A 21,720-nucleotide genomic window follows, 5' to 3' on the forward strand; every position below is an offset into this window, starting at 1 on the left:
GTTACATAATGTCTAGAGTATAATTGACAGCATGTCCTCCTCTTATCTGTTGTCATTGTGTCCCTCCTTTTCAATTCAGCACATGTGAAGCCTCACATAGACAACACATAAATATTTTTATGGTAATTGCCAAACATTTTTATGACGAGCAGTTACAGGACAGAACACCTGAGGCCCCAGCTCCAAAGATACTGCGGTCAGCATCCCGGAGGGCGGGTGGGACCGGTGCTGGGGGTGGGAGAGTAGGGGGAGGATGCCACGCGTGTGATGGGCGTGGCCGCGGGCCGGGACCTGCAGAAGGACTACAATTCCCAGGCGCCCTCGCGGTGCCTGTCCAGACCACGTGACCGGCGTGGTCCGGGTCGCGGTCCGGGCGGCTGCTAGCGAAGTCGGATCGGGAGACCCGGGCGTGCAACAGCTGTGACCTCGGCGCCCGCCCGCCCGCCCGCGCGCTCACCATGGCGGTGAGTCCCAGGCGCCTCGCAGAAGGGGTGCGGGTGGGGGATCCCTGGGAGCAGCCGCCTCCGCACCCTGACATCCTCCCAGCCCCAAGTCCCGGGTTGGTGAGGGGGTGTGTTGGTTGGTGCCTTTGTCAGTGCTGGATCGGGACGGGGGGCCGCGGCAGGTGCGGCTGACAGCGGCTCTTGGAGGTTCTGTCTGTCGGTCCCCGCCGCTGGGAGTCGGTGCAGCCGCACGGACGCGCGAGGGCGGCTTTGGCGCGGCCCCGGGGGATCGGCATTTGCGGGGGTCCCTGCTGCCGACTCGCGGCGGTGGCCAGAGCGGGTGGCAGGGGTGGGAGCAGAAGCGGCGGCGGGGTTCCAAGAAGGCTCTCCTCCGCCGAGCCTCCCCGGCGCGGTCCGCGCACCCGACCACCCCCTATCTGCCCGGGACAAGTTCCTGTTCCGAGCTTCTGAAACAGACGCGGCTACTTCATCCTCCCTACCCTGGAGCTCGGGAAAAGCTTTTCTTTTTTCTTTAAGAATTCATGTCACTTTTCTCATATCATGGAACATGTCACAGAAGCTACGAGGCAGGAAGCCTGTAGACCCTTTCAGCGCCCACCCCACCTCCTTGCTCGTCCTTTAAAAAAGGACCCTCATCGCCCAGTGAAGTCTTTGGCTAGCATATTATTATTATTAATAATAATTATTATTATTATTATTGCCAGTCTTGGGGCTTGCACTCAGGGCCTGGGTCTGAGTTTCTCAAAGCTAGCACTCTACCACTTGAGCCACAGCACTACTTCTGGCTTTTTCTGTGTATGTGGTACTAAGAAATTGAACTCAGAGCTTCATGTATGCTAGACAAGCACTCTACCACTAGGCCCTGCTTCCAGTCCTTTTATTCTTTTTTAAACCAAAGTGTAAGTGACCCCAAAGGAGAAGATAAAAAGAATCTTGTGGATTGTTTACTCCATGCCCTGCCCACAGCTCCTCCCTATCTAGGGTGCGGCCCTGAATGAAGTACAGATAAATTCTACTGCCAGAGACTGAGATTCATCCCTCATGAGGAAACAAGATCAGGATCCCACCTCAAGCATATATCACCACAAAACCCTTGACCCGAATGAATGTTGCAGACTGAAGTCTCAAGTTAGGATATCCTGATTTGAAGTCTTTTCACTAGCAAAAAGGCAGGAGTGCAGAAGGCCTAGCAACGTGTGGGTCTTTGCTCTTCCCTCAGCTTCATATTCCCTAGGAGTGGGAAGGGATGTTCTCTGGGTTACTCTAGCTCTGAACACTCTGGAGCCTGGCTTCCTACTTGCCTCCTACTCCCTTCAATTCAGAGCTGCCAAACCCACCTGCCCTACCCCCAGGTGTCACTTAGATAGCTTTGTCCCTACATCTTCAAATCTCCCTCCACTGTGCCTTCTTGTCATGGGCCTCTTGAAGTTCTGGATATTGGACATATGAACTTGTTGAGTTCTACATCATTGCGCTATATCTCCAGTCTGCCTTTTGTCTCTGACCCCATTCACCCTGTTAGAATTATCTGTCCATTTCTCTCTCACCCTCACTAGATGGTGGGCTCCAGGGATATCTTTTCACATTCATCTCTGTGTCTCCAGGGTTTGGCACAACGAAAGGAAATGGTGGTTACGTAGATTTTGTTGTCTGTAAGGTGTTCAGGTCTGTAACAAAAGGTGTGGCCTGTTTTGAGCTCCTGAGGTAGCTGGCACAGTCTCAAGGATGATAGATAGTAGCCAGTAATGGAAACTCCCTGCATGATTAGGCATTGGGGACATTCCATTCATGTCAATGGCTTTACCAGCTGGGTTCAAACAAGGGGGGTGGGCATAACCACCTACTTGGCAAAGATGGTGCTGGAGGTATCCACTGAAGTTGAAAGAATTTAACTCCAATGTAAGTGGCTCATAGAATTATTTATACCTGTTTATTTTTGCATATTAATCTTTTGGAACACTCTCCTGTTCAAAATTCTAATAGGATATAACTCAGTCATTTTTTTTCTATTTCAGCTTTTTATGTTTTAGCTTTTTATGTTCAGCAAATACCACTTTCATGTTAGATGGATAAAAAACTGGTTTTAAGTTCTTCAACATAATTTTTTTTGGGGGGGTGTATTGGAGCTTGAACTCAGGGCCTCTTTCTTGGCTTGCTTGCTCTCACATGGCACTGTGCCACTTGATCCAGGCCTCTGATGTATCATTTGGCAGATTAATTGAGAAGGAGTCTCACAAACTTTTCTCCTCTGGCTGGCTTTGAACCTCAGTCCTCCAGGTCTTAGCCTCCTGAGAAACTAGGGCTATAGGTTGAGCAAATGGCACTTAGTTCAGTGTAACTTTTTTAAAATGATGGCTTCAGTTTCCATTGAAGCAGTAACATAAGTTACCTAACCAGTCCTCATTAGGTCAGGTTATTTTTCCAAGCATGTTTTCACAGTCACCTATCTCAGAAACACCCAGAGTGCTTGTGGAGCATGCTGAAGTATGAAAAACAGTGTTGTCTTTCCAGAAAAATCTATGGCCCCGAGTACCTGATCTCTTTGCTCTTCATGCTGTGTTCTTTAGCTGTAATATCTTGGGTCCTCGCCATTCTTTCCAGTTATGATTGGCCATCATTTGCTTTCTTTATTTTTGGACAGCCTAACTCCTATTGTACTAATTACACAGAAATGTTTTGTCGTACATTCCTTCCTCCTAGGGAAGAATCAGGGATTCCTTTCCTTCTTCTCTCTCAAAATGGCCATGTCACCGGGCATGGTGGCTCATGCCTGTAGTCCTAGATACTCAGGAGGCTGAGATCTGAGGATCACAGTTCAAAGCCAGCCCGGGCACTAAAGTCTATGAGACTCTTATGTCCAATTAACTGCCAGAAATTCAGAAATGGCACTGTTGTTCAAGGGGTAGGGTGATAGCCTTGAGCTGAAGAGCTCAGGGATAATGCCCAGGCCCAGAGTTCAAGTCCCACAGCCACCACCACCAACAACAATAAAAATGGCCATGTCTTCTTTCCAAAATGTTAAAACTAACAAAGCAGTCCAGTCTCATCTCTGTATCACCACAATTCCAGTGGGTTTGTCTTAGCTCTATTTTCCTCTGTGTCGAAGAAGGGACAAATGGAAGGATTTAGATTTTAACCATTAAACAGCCTCTACCTCACAGTGTGCACTGGGAAATGTCACCTCTAGGGATTAATTGCTGCCCTGAAAGATCTTGGGAGCACAGCCTTCAAGGACACAGCCTAGCTGTACATTTTGGCAAGCAATTGAAATTGAGCCTTGGTGTTTTCATCTGTCAAACAGAGCTGCAAAGAACAATTACCTCTTATCATTAAGTGAAGACATAATATTGTTAGAATAATTCTAGGCACAAAATAATAGCACTGTCCTCCAAATAGGGCTACTTCTAGACTTAGCACTTCTGCAGTTGTATTCTTTGGGGGTGTTCTCCTATGAGATACTCAGCAACAAGAAAGGAAGCTCTTCATCATTCTAGAAGCAAGGAAGGTATTCACATTTTCCCGGTTCCAGTTTCCCTCAAACTTATATGATCACAGAATCTGTTTTTCAGACAACCTCTTAACAACCTGTGAAAAAGGCTGCATGTTGGTAGCTCATGCCTGTAATCCTCATTACTCAGGAGGTTGAGACCTGAGGATTGTGATTTGAAGTGGAGTGGAGGGGAGTCCTTGAGATTCTTATCTCCAATAAAATAGCAAAGCCAGAGGTAGAGGTGTGGATCAAGTGGTAGAACGGCAGTCTTGAGCAGAGAAAGCCAAGGGAGAGCTTAAGGCCCCGAGTTCAGGCCCCAGTACTGGTACCAAAAAAAAGTTTAAAAAAAATGTGACTGTATCAGCTTCAGATTGGTTTAGTCCACTGTCTCTAGGAGGTACTAAGGCCTGAGAAAGGCTCTGATTAACTGGTGTGATATGTCAAATTTTAGACTTAGCCATATTTTTTTGTTGTTGTTGTTGGTCATAGGGCTTGAACTCTGGGCTTGAGTCTTATCCCTGAGCTTTTCAGCTCTACCCCTTGAGCCATAGCACCACTTCAAATTTTCTGGTGGTTAATTGGACTTTAGTGCCCGGGCTGGCTTTTAACTGTGATTCTCAGATCTCAGCCTCCTGAATAACTGGGATTACAGGTGTGAACCACTTTTTTTTTTGTTTTGTTTTTTTGGTGCTGGTCTTGGGGCTTGTACTCATAGGCTAGATGTTGGGCTTTTTTGGCACTCAGAGATGAGTCTTATAGACTTTTCTGGCCTTGCTGCTTCAAATCTATAGGAATGAGCCACCAGTACCTCAGTCAGCTATTATTTAGTATTGCTTCTGGTCCTACATTTGAGAGCGGGAGAAGGTTGGACATGTCTGATCTGTACTTTTAAGGCTGTCATTTGCAAACAGAAGCTCAAACACCTGGTTTCTGGGAAGTCATAGAATACTCACATGATCCTATGACACATCAAGCAAAATGATAGTTAACCTACTCTGCCTGTCCCTCTACTCTGCTCACAGAAGCTACACACCCATAACCTTCCCAGGAACCCATTTTCTTTCTCTTCTGGGCCTCTCCACTTGATCTTAACTAATAGCCATGGAAAGATGGGCTCATTTCCGCTGGAATGTGGATGGACAGTAATTGTGAAGCTTCTTGTAGGGAAGCCTTGGGCAAATCCCTTTCTCTCTTGGAGCACACTTCCTCTGTCTGGTTTTAAAAGAGGTAGAGGGTAGGAGTTGAGCCCGATAAGTGTACCAAACTGAGCAGTGAAGCTTGGGTCTCCCTCTCTTCAATCCTAGTTACCCTGGAGGCTGAGATCTGAGGATCCAGTTTCAGAGCCAGCCAGGGCAGGAAATTTCATGAGATTCTAACCTCCGGTTAACCACCAGAAAACCAGAAGTAGAGCTGTAGCTCAAAGTGGTAGAGCACTAGCCTTGAGCTGAACAGTGCCCAGGCTCTGAGTTCAAGCCCCACAAGTAACAACAACCACAACAAAAAAAAGTTGAAAGTCAGGGGACCAAAAATTTCTAACTGACATTCAAAGAGTCTAGTATCTGGCCATTGTCAAAGACTGCCACTAACTGGTCCCAATGCAGCCAGGACCCTATTGGCTGGATGAGCCTGGCAGGTATCTGCAGAGCAACTTGCCTTTCCCAAGAGGGTGACTCATCAGACCCTCGTCTTGGCTAAGTACCATTCATTGTTCAGCCTGGCTGGGCATGTGGAATCCCATTGGCTCTTCCCTCCCACCACACCCCCCACCACCATATGGGGTTTGAACTTGGAGCCTTGTGTTGCCAGATAGGCGTCCTTTCTTGCACTAGTTATTTTTAGGATGGCTATAATTCCTGCCTAGTCCATACCTGGACATGATCTTCCTGCTGTAGCTGAGCTGACAGGTGTACATTACCACACCTGGCTGCTTCCTTAGAAATGGAGTCTCTCAAACTTTTATGCCTGGAACTGTGGTTTTCTTTCAGCCTCCTGCGAGCTGCAATAACAGCCACCGATTACCATACCCAGTTATTGGCTGAGAAGTGGACTCAAGAAGTTTTTGCCTTGGCTGGTCTCAAACCATGACCTTCCCAGTCTTGTCCTCCTAAAGCTAGGACTGTAGGCATGGGCTTCCGGTGTCAGCTTCTCTCGTAACATTTTCTCCTGGATACTGAGATGCGATGTTCTAGAGTGCATGGGGTTAACTTTAGCTCACTAACTTCAGGACTTCCTGCAAATGACTGAACTTTCTGGGCCTGTTTCCTCATATAAAATGGGCCTAATTGTCCCTGCTACATAGAAGACTATTATGACATCAAGCTAAATTCATAATCAAATGCCTTGGTGCCACCCTGAATCCTAAGTGGGCTGGCAGAGCAGTATTCTGATAGACACTGTATGACCACCGGCATGCCTGGGGCAGAACCATTAACCTGTCTCCTTAATGCTTGGCAAATCGTTTAATCAGTGTGGGGACACTATGGCATACAGATTGGAGACAGTCTGTCCCTGGGCAGACTCTGTCCACCCTGTTCCATCTGCCCAGATTTAGCAGGACTTCCTCCTTGCTTGGGGAAGCCAAGAGGGAAGGTAAGAGGAGCCAGGTGTTCCAGGGCTTAGTGCTTCCCTAGGCCTGGAGGGCACCAACGGGCTATCCTTGAGAAGCTGGGGTCAAGGTCATCTAGTGGCTGGGAAAGCCCCTGCTCCGTATGATCTCCACTGATGATCAGTAATGATCCTCGCATCATGTATGGTCCTGTGGCCTCATGTTCTCAGCCTCCAGAGGAGCCTGCTGGGGAATTAAAAAGGGCTTCCGCCAGCGTGGTAGCTCACACCTGTAATCCTAGCTACTCTGGAGGCTGAGATCTGAGGATCAAAGTTCAAAGCTAGCCCAGGCACAAAAGGACCTGAGATTCTCTATCTCCAATTAACCTGTAGAAAATGGGAAGTGGGGCTGTGGTTCAAAGTTAGGGCAGTAGCCCTGAGCTGAAGAGCTCAGGGACAACGCTCAGGGCCAGGGGTAGAGTGGTAGTCTTCAGCTGAAGAGCTCAGGGACAACGCTCAGGGCCAGGGGTAGAGTGGTAGTCTTCAGCTGAAGAGCTCAGGGACAACGCTCAGGGCCAGGGGTAGAGTGGTAGTCTTCAGCTGAAGAGCTCAGGGACAGTGCCCAGACCCAGAGTTCAAGCCCCGTGACCCACCAAAAGAAAAAGAAAAATTAAGAAAGAAAGAAAAAGGGCTTCCATGCCCTATGCCCCTGTGATGTATCCCTCCTTTCTCTTTTAGATGCACTTCATCTTCTCAGATAAGGCTGTGCTTCTGTTTGATTTCTGGAGTGTTCACAGTCCTGCAGGTAAGAACCAGGAAACTCAGACTTGCAACTTAGGAAGCCTTCAAGTGCCAAGCAGTGGAGAGCCTGGGTTCTTTTTTTGAGGGCCTGTAGTGAGCCTGTCTTCTCCAGTGAAATACTATGCTGGAACTTTGCCTTTATAATTCCATTTGCAGCCAGGGCCCTGTTAATCACAAAGGACCCCATTTTTCAATGATCCTCATAAGGTGAGGGCCAAGGGAGCCACGGGGGTGAGGGGTGAGGAAGAGGGGGAGAGACAGAGAGAGAGGAGGGAGGGAGGGAGAGGGGGAGAGGGAGAGAGGGAGAGAGGGAGAGAGGGAGAGAGGAGAGAGAGAGAGAGAGAGAGAGAGAGAGAGAGAGAGAGAGAGAGAGAGAGAGAGAGAGAGAGAGAGAGAGAGAGAGAGAGAGAGAGAGAGAGAGCGCACGCATGAGTGTGCACTGGGGCTATTGCAACTGAAGCTCTAACAGGAATAGAGACTTGGAGGAATGCCTACATGAAGTGTTCATGGCGTGTGCTTCCTTGTAGGTGGCAGGTTCAAAGAGCAAGTGCTATACCACAAGAGAGACATGTATATGAGGTTTTTACAGTCTAGCCTTGAAAATTGCACTGCATTTAATTGGCAAAGATTGTCCCTATTTATGGGATTCCATGAGATGTTTCAAGACATATATACATTGTAAAATGCTCAGGACAAGGTAAACATTTCTACTCAAATGTGTATCATTTCTGTGTGGGTTGACACATTGAAATTTTTTGCCTCTAGCGTGTTTGTGTGTGTGTGTGTGTTGGTCATGGGGCTTTAACTCAGGGACTCAGCTTTTGTACTCAAGGCAAGCACAAAAGAGTCTCCTGGATTTTCCTACTCAGGCAGGCTAGACCTGAGTAGCTAGGATTACAGGTCTGAGTCACCAGCGCCGGGGGGGCCTCAAGCTTTTTATTTTGTTTCAAGTATGTAGTTGATTGTTCTCTGTAGTCCCCTCTGTAGGGTTATGTGGGACACAAGAAACTATTTCTCTACTTGCCTTTTCTTTTGGCAGGCATGGCCCTCTCGGTATTGGTGGTCCTGCTCCTGGCTGTACTATATGAAGCCATCAAAGTTGGCAAAGCCAAGCTGCTTCACCGGACTCTGGAAAGCCTTCCTGTCTCCACCAGCCAGCAAGTCATCCTGGAGACAGACCGGGATTCTGCAAGTTTGGACTCACCCCGGGTCAACAGAATGCACCGGAGGTACAAGCACTGGGTAGGGGAGTGGACAGAGCTTCATATCGCTCTGAGATGTAGGCTAAGCCCAGAGGGCATTGGCCCAGTGCACAGAAAGGAAATGGAGGCCCAGTGAAGGAACCAGGACTGGCCAAGGCGGTTAGACAGTTACCTGTGCCATGTGGAGTTCCTGGTACCTGGGCCACAGCCTCAGAGCAGGGCTCAGGATTTCTGCAGGCAGCTGTAACATTTACAACTTTGCTGTAGGCCTAGGCTTCCAAACCCAGGAAGGAGTCAGGCCCGGGTGCTAGTGGCTCATCTCTGCTACTGAGCTACTCTGGAGGCTGAGGTCTAATAATCATGATTTGAAGCCCGCTCAAGCAGACAAATCTAGAAAAAAAAAAAAAAAGTTGGGCCGGGAGTTTGGCCTAGTGGTTAAAGTGCTTGCCTAGCATGCATGAAGACCCGGGTTCGATTCCTCGGTACCACATACATAGAAAAAAGCCGGAAGTGGTGCTGAGGCTCAAGTGGTAGAGCTCTAGTCTTGAGAAAGTCCAAGGACAGTGCTCAGGCCCTGAGCTCAAGCCCAGGACAGGCAAAAAAAAAAAAAATGTTGGAAGTGAAGATGTGGCTCAAATGATAGAGTGCTACACTTGAGTGAAAAAGCCAAACAAGAACACAAGGCCAACACACACACACACACACACACACACACACACACACACACACACACACGTGTGTGCGCGCACGTGGGTGCAAACTGCAACCAAATGGGGAAGCAGGTATCCTGAAAGAAGCATTCCTGTCATCAGTGTACCCCATTTGGTGGAAGAAGAAAGCACCCTTTTATCTTCTCCCACCCCACACTGTGATCTGGCAATCATTTAGAATCCCTGGCCTGTCCTCTCCTTCCCTATCACCAGCCACTCCCCATCACATCCTCACAAGCACGGAGCAAGAGAAAGCTCCTGTTTCCTGTTCCTTGTCCCCCTATTCTTGGGTAAATTAACATCCAGAACGGTTAAGATACTGGTGCTAGGCCAGATTTAATGAGTGGCTGAACTAGGACCTAATCTGTCACTGAAGTTCCTCATTTTCTTTTCTTTTTTAAATTTTTTTATTTTGTGGGTCATGGGGCTTGAACTCTGGGCCTTGGGCACTGTCCCTGAGCTCTTCAGCTCAAGGCTACCACCCTACCCCTGGGCCTGGGCACTGCCCTGAGCTCTCCAGCTCAAGGGTATCGCCCTACCTCTTGAGCCACAGGCCCACTTTCTGTTTTCTAGTGATTAACTGGAGAGAAGAGTCTCATGTTATTTAGTGCTTGGGCTGGCTTTGAACTGTGATCCTCAGATCTCAGCCTCCTCAGTAGCTAGGATTACAGGTGTGAGCCACTGCACCTGGCTCAAAGTCCCTCATTTTCTATTCTAATTCTGCCTTCCACTGTAAATTCAAGGGGGGAAAAAAAGTGCCTTACCAATAATTTACGTAAATTGTATAAACGGTTTTCTTTTTGCCTGGAAGGCCAGGAAGCTCAGAGCTAAATGTGGTGGATATGCTTCTTTATAAAGCACCTCAGTCAGACACAGTGGCTCATGCCTGAAATCTTTGCTGAGATTGGAAGGTACACAGTTCAAAGCTAGCCAGGCAAAAATGTATGACTCCATCTCAACTAATTAAAACCAGGGCACGGTGGTAGCTGCAGCTCAGGCACTCTATTCCTGGCTCATTACCCACATTAACTTGGCTCTCTTTTCTGTTTAGGTGGTTTCTGTGCTACTTTGGGCAGTCTCTGGTTCATGTTGCTCAGGTGGTCATTGGCTACTTTGTGATGCTGACCGTAATGTCCTACAATACTTGGATTTTCCTGGGTGTGGTCCTAGGCTCAGCTGTGGGTTACTACCTCGTTTACCCATTTCTCAGCATGGTGTAGCGGGCAAGGGATGCACAGGTGCTGATGGCTGAAGGGGCTGCTCTGCCAGAACGTACTTCAGTCCCAGCCACTTCTGATGGTGACTGCTCACCATCTTTCCCAGTTCCTGGCAACGTTGAGCTGAAGCTAGCAGCAGGTCCTCTCTGGACCTCCGAGGCCACTGCAGCCACCTCCCATGTCCACCAGTCTACACAGGGCTGGACCTTGTCTGCTGCTATGACCAGTGGAGCATGGAGAAATGAGAGCCCAGGGGGAGAGCAGCTGAGCCTAGCAGGCTGTGTCTGAGTCAGAACACGAACGTTTCCAAAGACCTCCAGGCCGGAGAGAGGGTTCTGGGTGATGAAGGCCACAGGACCCACAAGGCCTCTTTTCTACTTTGTGCCTTATCTACGGGAGCATCTTTAATCGGGCAAACTGGCCTCTTTTGTGCTTGGAAGGACAGAGTCCGGCTAGCTCCTTTGTCTCACCTTTAAGCCTTTGGAACACACCAAGATTATCTCATCTGTGAATCATGTTGACAAACCAAGATTTCTCATTTTTCCCACTGAATGCCTGGTTGACAATTTTGCACATTTAGGCAAAATAAAATTTTTAATGATTTTATTGTATCCACAAGGGATGGCAGTATCTGCTGAGGCCCATCTCCCATTCCTAGGAAAAGACTGATAGCTGGTAAGAGGCTTGTCCTCAGCACAGCCAGCTCCAACTTGGGACAACTCCCAGCAGTAGGAGTTCAGCCTGATGGCCAGGGTAGAGGAGCTCTTTATGGCCTTAATCCTTTTATTCTCAACAGAGAACTACATTTAATACTGTTCAGTTACTAATGTTCCTCATTTATTAATGCTTGCTCATGATGATCCGGTGGAGAAACATGATTCAGTCCTTGAGGATACTGATTAAGCCATGCTGGCTGGGTGGCTGGGGAGACTTTTGACTGAGGATGAAGTGGACAGACAGACCAAAGTGAGTACATTTTTCAAGTTAGATGGACTCTAGGTATTTGGACTTTTCAATTTATAGAAAAGAAACCCAGGAAGAAGAAATCACTGGTGTATACTGTAACGTCTATGCTCAGACGCCTCAGGGGCCTGCTGGAAAGATGCTTTTAAGCTTTGGGAATGAAAAAAATACATCTTAATAAATATATTTTTTAAAAGTCTAGTTTGCCTTCATTCTGATATTGAACATGCAAAGGCCTTGTAGCAACTAATCTTATGAGTGAGGGAGGGGATTGCAGAGGTGTGTACAAATGTGTGTGAAAACAACCGTGGCCCAGCTGAGCCCTTGTTCGCTGTGGACACACCAGAATACCTACTTCATCAGTACCCTTTTGCTTGTGCAGCAAGTAGTAATGGGGTACCCACTGTAAGAGAATAAGTTCCATAGTATTGGGATGGTTGAGTTCCTTCTTTCCCTGGAGGCAGAAGCTAATGACCAATTTTTAAGTTACAGGAAGAAATGTATCCTAAATTTAATCATGTTATTCAGTAGACATTAGCTGGAAAATAACCTATGCAATTCGTAGTCAGGGATGTGTTATAAATATGCTCTCCAAGAACCACTGGAGTCACAATGACAGACACACAAAAAAACCTTACATTTCAAAAACTCTTCCTTATCCCAAAGCAGTTGCTCTTTTCTGTAGCAAGAGCCAAGCCACAAGGTAAAAGCAGGAACTTTAAGCTACACATTTTGATTTAAAAAAAAAGATAGTTTTTTTTCCCAGATGGCTAAAGCAAAGAGTTAAAAATGTTCAAAAAAAGAAATGTACTCATTACCTGACTTATAAAACAACTTCTTTGTATAACACTTTAATGTTAATAATGAAATTATATTTAAAAAAATGAAAATATCACTGTGTATGGAGAAAAGGCAGCTTGTCCCAAATAGGTATCCAGAAGAGATTTTACCAAACTCAATAAAAATTCCTTTCTTAGCCAGGTGCTGGTGGTTCATAACCTGTAATCCTAGCTACTCCGGAGGCTGAGATCTGAGGGTCATAGTTAGGAGCCAGCCTAGGCAAAAAAGTCTTTCCATGAGACTCACATCTCCAGCGAACCACACAAAACCCAGTGGTGATGCTGTGGCTCCCGTGGTAGAATGCTAGTCTTAAGCACAAAGAGGCTCAGAGACAGAGGCAAGGCCCTGAGTTCAAACCTCACAACTGACAAAAGAAAACCTTCCTTCTTATACAAACTTAAAAAAAAATTGTCCTAGAAAGTAACACTTTCAGGATTACTTCACATATTCCTGTGCACTAAGGGAACTGAAGAGCTGGCTGCATGTACTGTGTTGTATTGAAGAGGTTCCATCTATCCATCCACCCATCTATCCACCCATCCATCACAAAGTCCTGACCAGCAATGGTTCCCTGCCCTGGGGCATTGCTGTTTTTTTTTTTTCTTTTTCTTTTTTGCCAGTCCACTAGGCTATGCTCCTGGCCCCATTTATTTATTTTTATTTTTTTGGTCGTGGGGCTAGAACTCAGCCTGGGCACTGTCCCTGAGCTCTCCAGCTCTACCACTTAAGCCACAGTGCCATTTGGGATGAACATTTTCATGTGATATCAGCAAACTCTTCAGTTTCAATCCCTAAATGTACCTAGACATTTGAGGCTTTTACAACATAAAGTGTTTAAAATGTTGGGTTTTGTGTCTGAGTGATTACATGGCAAGACTTAGTAGATGATCCACTGTTCTCATGTCAATGTTCTTCAGAGCCAAGTTAAAAAAGGTGATCATTTTGTTTTGATTTAGCAATACCCATGTGTTTACTGATGTGTCAGGTACCAATCTAAGCATGCTGCACAAACATTAATGTATATAATTTTCACTACAATGTAGGAGTATAGCTGACTTCATCTTAGAGATAAGGAAGCAGAGGAACAGAGAAGTCGCTTAACTCATGAGTGACAGAAATAAGATTCATCCTGGCTATTTTTCCTCACTGGATCAGATGGGCTATATTTGAGAGAAAAGGTCACTTGGCTGAAGTCAAGTGCCCTTAAACAAAGAATTGCATTGTGACGGAAGACAAAGCTGGGCTCTATTTTACCATAATGGATGGAAATTCTATCTCAGCAAATCCGGATTGGGACTCAGAGGCCTGTCTTTCTTTCTCTTTCTTTCTTTCTTTCTTTCTTTCTTTCTTTCTTTCTTTCTTTCTTTCTTTCTTTCCTTCCTTCCTTCCTTCCTTCCTTCCTTCCCTCCCACCCTCCCTGTCTCCTGTTTCTCTCCTCTTTCCTTGTTTTCCTTACTTTGTCTCTGTCCATCTGTCTCTGTCTTTCTCCCAATCTGTGTCTGTCTCTCTTAATTTCTTTCTTATACTGGGGATTCAGTCTAGGGCCTTTAACTTGCTAGCACTCTACCATTTGAGTTATGCTCCCCCAGCCTCAAGGAATATTTGTTAAACATTTTCTACTTGTTAAAGACTGGTCTTTAGAAGATACTCAAACAAACCCAACTAATATTTTGTCACTGATGTTCTCTGTATTGATTCTGGCCTGAGTTCGAGTGGAAGCCACCATCAGAGTAATGAACCTTTTTGTTAGGAACAGCAGAGGTGAGGAACCCCCCACCTTCTCTGCATGGTGTCCCAGGCGGCAGAAAATCCTATAGGGCTAGTGGAGGACAGGGCTGGGCCTCAGGAAATCAACCTTAGGTAGCTGGGATGAGTGAAAGCCTGAAGGTGTTAGTACGAGGTACTGAGTATGTCCATGTGTCTGTGCAGCACAGCCATCCCGGAAATCAAACCCAGCTCCTCCCAAGGGCCCAAGTCAGGTTTCATTACAGATGTTTATTTTAGCTATGCTAATTCGAGTACTTGCTGACCTCTTGGATAAGATTTAAGGCAGAGAAAAAAAGACACATGTTCCAGGACTACAGGCTACGAATTGAACTGGATTGAGATGGTGTAGTTGCCATTCTCCAGGAAGCTCTCCTCCTCCTGCCCAGGTGACAGACCTTGTGTGCTGGGATACAGTTGAGACCTGGGAGGCAGGTGGAGGGGGGACTCACAGATCCATCTAATAGTGGAGGGAATGAAGGAAAATTTTGGAAGACAGGGAAGGATTCTTATAGGTGACTAGATAGAGGGAATCTACCAGCCCTTCCTCTAACTGGGATTTAGGCAGGACCACATGGGCTACTCAAAACACCAGTCCAAAAGGCAGGGTCATGATCCTCTTCATCAGGCCACAGGAGACTCAGACATCTGTCCTCAGAGCGCTCACCCTGTGGCTTGCCTGGACTCAGGGCTGGCTGTGCAAAATCATGCTTAGGGAAGGGTTGGTAGAGAAACCTGTGCACCCGTTTCCTGGGTCTTCATCCCAGCCAGCCAGTGTCACCGTCATCATCGTCATCTCCAAAATGGGGTGTTGGGGGCGGGCATCCCTTCATGCTCTGACAAAACAGGAAAGAGTGGTCAGTCCTCATTTGTCCCTACCCCAGGTAGCCTTCCTGCCTGTGAGAGGAAGTGGCCCAGAGACTGTTCCCGGCTCTCAGTAGGAAAGGAAGTACAGAGGATGGATGGGCCTGGTGGCCAGAGAGCCTGGGCTTCCAGATGAAGCTGAGACAACAGAGACAAGACCAACTTCGTTTGGCTAATTTTGTCATTTATTTGTGCACAGGTATTGGTTTAACAGATATTCCTCTTATGTAACTTGCACAATTTGTATAGAGAAAGAAGGGTCAGAAGGCAGGAGCAGGAGACAGAAACAGAAACCAGGCCTGAGAGATGAGAGGGTGCAGGCAGATGATGGAGCCTGGGAAACATGCAATCACATTCAAAAACACAGCTGTCAAATGGAATTCTATGCTGCCATCAGAAAGAACAACATCTGTAAGGAAATGGAAAGACTTAGAAATAATCATATTAAGTGAAGTAAGCCAGACCCAAGGAACACAGGCTCAATGGTTTCCCTCATTTGTAATAATTAGTACAAACCTAGGACTCACCTAGCAGAGAATAACAATAGCTCAAACCCTGGACACATAAGGCCATATAGGATGAGGCCAAACTAATGGACCTTAAGGACATGGAAACATGAGCTTAATTAGGAGTGACTGTTATTCTTAATGTACTATTTTTTTTCTTTTTTGTTTTCTCTTCTCTTGTGTTGCCTTTTGGTTAATCTCATATTGTTACCTGGTATAATACACACACACACACACACACACACACACACACACACACACACAAATAGGAGGGGAAAAAAGATTAGGGGAGGAGGTGGGGGGAGGGAAGTGGGGACAAAAACCATGAGAAGGGGTATCAATGTGTGAGGAAGAATGTACCTTCTATCTGGTGAATATAACTAAAACCCCTCTATACCTTAAAATAAAATTAAAAAACAAACAAACAAACAAAAAAACACAGTTGTCAGCTCAGTGCGGTGGCTCATGTCTGTAATCCTAGCTACTCAGGAGGCTGAGATCTGGGGATTGCGGTTCAAAGCCAGCCCAGGCACTAAAGTCACTGAAACCCTAATTTCTAATTAACCACTAGAAAACTGGAAGTGGCACTGTAGCTCAAGGGGTAGGGCAATAGCCTTGAGCTGAAGAACTCAGGGACAGTGCCCAGGCCCAGAGTTCAAGCCCCATGACCCACAAAACAAAACAAAACACTGTCATGGCCTAAGGTTGCCTGACTGGCTCTGGATGTGATGTTCACATTTGAGAAAAAGACCTTTCTACCCTCCTAGGAGAAACACAGGGTCCAGCTCCTTCTTCCTCTTTTTTTGGGCTTCCTGGCCACATGTTGTCTTACCAACATGCTCCTGCCAGATGACAGGTCCAAAGCAAGAGGCCCAAATGAAACTTTAAAACAGGGGAAGTGGTACTATAGCTCACATGGTGGGGCACTAGCTTCAAGCAAAAGAGCTCAGGGACAGCAGCAAGGGCCTGAGTTCAAACCCCATGACCAGCTAAATAAATAAACTTAAGCCATGTAGGAGGCTCTCTCGCCTTTTTGACTCAAGCTTCTGGCCCTCTTTCTCTGGACTAGCAGGGAACTAGTCCACAGAGGTGGTAGGACCAATGCTAGAGACAGACACAAACTGAACTGCCTTCTCTAAGGTACTTCATGCTCTGTGAACTACTGGCTGACTGGGATGGATGGTCACAGAAGCCAGGTCAAGGGAAGGGAGCATGGCATACCCCACTGACAAATCTTGTACTAAGACTTGGTTACTAAGTGATGTCTAAACTCTGATAGTAGTGGGCTTTCAAGCGTGGATCACAATTCCTGTTCTGTTTGGCAAAGGTTCTGGATCTATGTTTACCAGCCACATAGCCGGAAATATGCCACTTAACCTTTCTGAGCTTCAGTCCTGTGATCTATAAGGGATTAAGAGCCCCTATCTCAATGAATTAATAGATGATGAAATGAGAATATAAAGAAACAGATGTTTACTTGATGGTATTAGCAGTCACGCTACTTATATATGGCTAATTTTGACTATAGGCTGGATGCTGGTGGTTCACACCCGGAATCCCAGTTACTCAGGAGGCTGATATCCGAGGATTTTTTGTGTGATGTCAGCTTGGGCAGACAAATCCAAGAGACTTGTCTCCAATTAACCAGCAAGAAACTGGAAGTGGAACCATGAACCATGTAGTAAAGTACCAGCCTTGAGTAAAAAAGCTAAGCAAGAGGATGAGGTCCTGAGTTCAAATCCCAATACTGGCACAAAAAGGTAAAATAATAAAATTTTCGACTATTTAGGGGTAGATTTTTTCCCTCTTTTTTCTATAAAGTACAGAATTTGCATTCAGTATTCTAAATGGAAATTTAATTCTTGGGTGAAAAAAAGGTACTAGGAGGAACTAGAATACTTCTCTCAAAGGCAGGCAAGCAAGAGGAAAGGGCTTTGGTACATAACAAACTGGATCCCAGGTCTGCCATGGCTTTTAGCAAAAGGCAAAACCCACTTGGGTGACACACAAGGAGATAGAATTTGCCTCATTCAATCTCCTATTTCTGTCTGTGAGCCTGAAGCTCCTCTGCAGACACATAATTTCTCCCTAAGCAATTCCCATCATGCAGTCACAATGGTCTTAGTGACAGTCAGCAGGGTTATAACTGCATACAGTGCGGACAGCAGATGCATGAACTGTCAGCACTTGCTTTGTTGCTCAGCACTCACTAGCGGGGCTACGCTGTCAGTGTTGAAGCTGTGAAGTGTGAGGACCAAACAGGACAGCAGGTTAGAAAGCAGGCAGAGCCTTGCTCTACCATTACCTGCCTCTGTGGGCTCAGGCAAGTCATCTTTTGAGCCTCAGTTTCTCTGTCTAGGAAGAAAATTATCCACCAGGTTATCTTCAAGTCCTTCTCACCTTTCCTCCGTGGATGGAGAGGATGTCTCAGGAGTGAAGTGGCAGCTGACCATCCCCACTCCATGAACAGAGCTGCCTCCTCCCAGCCCCAAACCTACTTCCACATGGCCCTGCACACAGAGTCCAAGGAGCAGGCCACCAGCAGGCTCCTTTTCTCTTCTCCCAGTCAGTGGGGAAGAACCCCCAGGCAGTGGTGTGCAGCTGTGGCAGGGCCTGAGATTTCCTTACCACCTCATCTTCATCCTCCTCCTCCTCAGGCTGAGCTTTGGGACTTGGAACTTTCAGAGTTGCTCCTGGAAACAGTTCGTCCTCTTTGTCCCCAGAGAGACTGAAGAAAAACCAAGTCATAGAAAATGGTGCTGTTTCTGCTCCCGACCAGTGTCCTCAGTCATGAGGGTCAAAGGAACTGAGTGAGACTCCTTAGGAATGCCTCCCACCCTCATTCCATCCCTTCTGCATCCCCTGCATAGCCTAAGTGGTCTTCTAAAGCTAATTAGCTAAATTATGTTACTCTTCTGCTTAAATGCCCTTAATACGCTTCTCAGGGTACTTACATGAAGTCTAATTTTTTTTTTTTTTTTTTTGTCAGTTGTGGGGCTTGAACTCTGGGTCTGGGTGCTGTCCTTGAGCTCTTCAGCTCAAAGCTAGCTCTATCTCTTAAGCCACAGCGCCACTTCTGGTTTTCTGCTGGTTAATTGAAGATAAAGAGTCTCATGGACTTTCATGTCTGGGCTGGCTTTGAACCATGATACTCAGATCTCAGCCTCCTGAGTACCTAGGATTATAGTCACCAGCCACTGGAGCCCAGATAAGTCCAAACTTTTAATTGTGATATAAAAATTTGTGTCCTGTCTCTACCTAGTTTCCCAATCTCAATGTCATTTGCATTTACTATGTCTCCTTGCAGTTTCTTAACTAGAAACTGTCCCCTCCCACTATAGGAACTTTGCATATGCTTTTCTCTCTGCAATCTCTTCTTCTGCTCTTAGTATAGATGGCTTCTTTCCATCCTTGGGACTGAGTTTACATGTTACTCAGATTCTTTCCTTAACCACCTATTTAATATAGAATATTCCTTATTCTCTACCACAGCATCCTGTTTGCTTTCTTCATTTTTAATATGCAGGCCACTTTTTTTTGTACTCAGGAACCATATATTCCTTGCCTACCACATTATTGTTGAATAATGTGTTGAATACATGCATGGGTGAAAGAGTAAGCCAGTATCAGTCACCAGCCCTGAACAAATACACCAGCTCCACACCCAGTCATCCTGTCCCTGCCACTGTGTCACAGTGACATACCTGGAGTGAAGAGAGAAGTGACTGGGTCTCAGGGCCGCTCCTGTAAGACTCGTTTCTGTGCCTGATAGTGCCTCATGGGGACCAGCAGTGCAGGGAACCCTGTCATCTTCACTGAACTCCGGAGGCTCAGGCTCTACTTCTGGGCTTTCAGGCTCTAAGGCAGGAGGCTCCCCCTTCTCAGGGTCTGGATTCAGTGGTGGACCATCCACCTTGTCCAGTGGGTTGTCAAGGTTTTCTGCCACTAGGCCAGCAGCAAGTGGCTCCTCGAACTCAGAGTCCACAGCTGCAGGGCCAGAGGGCTCAGGAAGAATGGAACCTGGAGGCCCCAGGGCTCTGTGAGGTGGGAGGGAGCAATCTTTGATAGCTGAGAGTGTCTCGGCCTCTGAAGGCTCCCTTTCCCTTCTCTGTGTGCTATACCGGGGAGCAGGGAGCGGGTCAGCTTCCTTTGCCACCTGCTCCAATGGCACCTCAAGAGCCTCCTGTCTCTCCCTGCCTGGGGGAACTGGAGAAGCCTCAGGAGTGTCTAGAACTGTCTGCTCCTGTTCTTGCTCCTGGATAGGGGGGTGGAACCGCTCTTCCTCACTGCTGCTTGTCCCCTGCTCTCGCTCCTGCTGGTTCAACAGCTGCAGAGTCACCATCTGTCCAAAACCAAGAAGAGGGACATAAGCACTGAAGAGGCCAGCAGGTTCTACTAGCACCCCAGTCCTCAGTCAATGACTGTCACCTAGTCCACGACACTGTGCTTCTCTCCAAGAAGCAGCTGCTCCCATCAGTGCAGAACATGCCATTTCAAGCATCCCAGTCACTGACAAATGGTCCTGAAACAGTTCTGTTTCACTTATTCATCCATTTTGGTGTTGCGTTTGTTTTGAGACAAGGTCTCACTATGTAGCCCAGGTTGACCTGAACTTGTGATCTTCCTGCCTCAGCAGTGCTGGGATTACAGGCATGTGCCACCATGCCTAACTTGACTCTTTTTGTTCACAATCTCTTAGAAGGCATTTTGGCAATGAAACTCTATCCAATGCAACAATTTACAACTGGCCAGCTGTACCTTGATTGTATTCATGATGGTCCCTAGAATGGTCCTGCCATCATAAGATTCCTCTAGCTCAAACTCTCCCCGCAATGAATGGAACACCTGGTTCATGATCTTCTTGACCTGTGTCAAGATCAAAGTACTTGTTATCAAAATGAACTCATTAGGAGATACACAGACATTCCAGAGAGGGGCACTGAAGGCTATAATGAAGGCATCTTAGAACTTGATAGAGGGATATAGCTAGTCATGTCTGTAACACAGAGTGCCACTGTGCAGTGGACAAGCACACTGTGATAGAAGGTTGTCCTGAGAACCTCTTGTCAAGAGCAGGCAAGCTATGCCCTATGCCAAGACTGTTCTAAGACCATCCATTAGTGCCTCCCTCCCTCCATGAACACTACAGAAAGTCCCCTGGCCACAAGGATGAGTGGCTTCAGGCTTCTCTATCAAAGCCTCTGCTGCATTGATTCTTGGTTTGACCACCAGTGATAGGTTCTAAAGGATTAATTTTTTAGCTGGACAACTGGTGCATCAGTAGTTAGGAAAAAAACTACCAACATAACATGTTGACCATGTGTTTCCTGAATGCTTGATAGACACATTCAATGCCCCAGTTGTTTTCAATTTCTTTCAAATATCAGCTCACCTTCTCAGAGGGGTCAGCGGCAGTTTTTAACCCAGACACCTGGAATTTGGTCTTCTCTAGTTCCCTGATGTGCCGATCATTTTGCTCTGTGAGGGCTGTGACTTGGGTTTGGAGGGCTGAGCACTGCAAAATGAACAGACTGTAGCTGTGCTTCAGGTACATGGACTAGTATGCAGAGGTCAGGAAACCCAGATGGAGAAGATCCATCCCAGTCATAAATCCTAATCTCAGAAGGGCTGCTGGGCCCTACCTCTTGACTTTCACTCCCACCTGCTAGTGTGGCACACTCACTTCTCAGCACTTAAGGTTACTTAAATTCTTAATCGGCTCAAGAATATAATAAAAAACCATGTGCTGGTGGCTCACACCTGTAAACCTGGCTACTCAGGCGGCTAAGATCTAAGGATCACAGTTTGAAGCCATCCGAGGCAGGAAAAGTCTGAGAGACTATCTTCAATAAAGTAGCAAAAAAAAAAAAGTAAGAGTTGTGGCTTATGTGGTAAAGCTCCAGCCTTGAGCAAAGCAGTACTACACACACACACAACACACACACACACACACATAGAAGAATAAAGCTAAGGATGGTGGTACATTTCTATATTTGTAGCTACTTGGAAGGCACAGGTAGGAGAATGAGGTTGCAGACCACCCTGGACAAAAGCACAAGACTCCATCTACAAGCAAATCAATACAACAACAAAAAAGGGAAAGCAAAAGGGCCAGAAGTATGGTTCATGCCATAGAGTGCTTTCCTAGCATGTACAAAGCCCTAAGTTTAATCGTTAGTACTGAAAATAAATGGTGTAATATAATGAAAATGATAGGGTTAGGTAAGAACTCTAGTCACATGCACATGAAGTAAACTACCTCACAATCTCTGGGTACTCAAGGCCAGGAACTGGCCTCTACATAGAAGACTTTGGTACCATGTCCCACCAATCACCTTTTTATGTCTAATGATCC

The 21,720-nt window shown here is 46.5% G+C and overlaps 2 protein-coding genes across 7 annotated transcripts in view; one reads left to right on the forward strand and one right to left on the reverse strand.

Annotated features, from left to right (window-relative positions):
• The first annotated feature begins 428 nt into the window (after positions 1-428).
• On the forward strand, positions 429-17,112 carry Slc31a2 (solute carrier family 31 member 2). Of its 3 annotated transcripts, none has more exons than XM_090330455.1 (4): positions 429-464; positions 7,237-7,303; positions 8,339-8,528; positions 16,894-17,112. In XM_090330455.1, exons 1-4 carry the CDS (start codon positions 459-461, stop codon positions 17,036-17,038), a joined length of 408 nt encoding a protein of 135 aa, XP_090186581.1. In that variant the 5' UTR covers positions 429-458; the 3' UTR covers positions 17,039-17,112. The 3 variants fall into 3 exon arrangements, with proteins under 3 accessions (XP_090186581.1, XP_090186580.1, XP_090186582.1); XM_090330454.1 differs by lacking the exon at positions 16,894-17,112 and adding an exon at positions 10,263-11,141; XM_090330456.1 differs by lacking the exons at positions 429-464; positions 16,894-17,112 and adding exons at positions 7,827-7,996; positions 10,263-11,141 and having other exon boundaries at positions 7,235-7,303.
• Positions 14,207-21,720, reverse strand: part of Fkbp15 (FKBP prolyl isomerase family member 15) — a 50,927-nt gene continuing 43,413 nt past the window's right edge. For 3 of the 4 annotated variants that reach the window (XM_090330451.1, XM_090330452.1, XM_090330450.1), the window contains exons 24-27: positions 20,758-20,880; positions 20,124-20,231; positions 19,070-19,707; positions 17,090-18,093 (exon numbers count right to left, since the gene is read on the reverse strand). In XM_090330451.1, coding sequence (XP_090186577.1) covers positions 17,793-18,093; positions 19,070-19,707; positions 20,124-20,231; positions 20,758-20,880 — 1,170 coding nt within the window. In that variant the 3' untranslated portion in view covers positions 17,090-17,792. Of the gene's footprint in view, positions 14,832-17,089; positions 18,094-19,069; positions 19,708-20,123; positions 20,232-20,757; positions 20,881-21,720 lie in introns of those variants that run through there. The other variant, XM_090330453.1, reaches the window with a different exon arrangement.

Source organism: Megascapheus bottae, chromosome 3 (genome assembly GCF_031878675.1).
Source record: "Megascapheus bottae isolate mThoBot1 chromosome 3, mThoBot2.hap1, whole genome shotgun sequence".
Taxonomy (NCBI): domain Eukaryota; kingdom Metazoa; phylum Chordata; class Mammalia; order Rodentia; family Geomyidae; genus Megascapheus; species Megascapheus bottae.

Excerpts from the sequence above, each read along its gene's own strand:
- Slc31a2 (XM_090330454.1), top strand. Across the intron at positions 7,304-8,338 it reads GAGTGTTCACAGTCCTGCAG|GCATGGCCCTCTCGGTATTG; the intron begins GTAAGAACCAGG and ends TTCTTTTGGCAG. Across the intron at positions 8,529-10,262 it reads GTCAACAGAATGCACCGGAG|GTGGTTTCTGTGCTACTTTG; the intron begins GTACAAGCACTG and ends TTTTCTGTTTAG.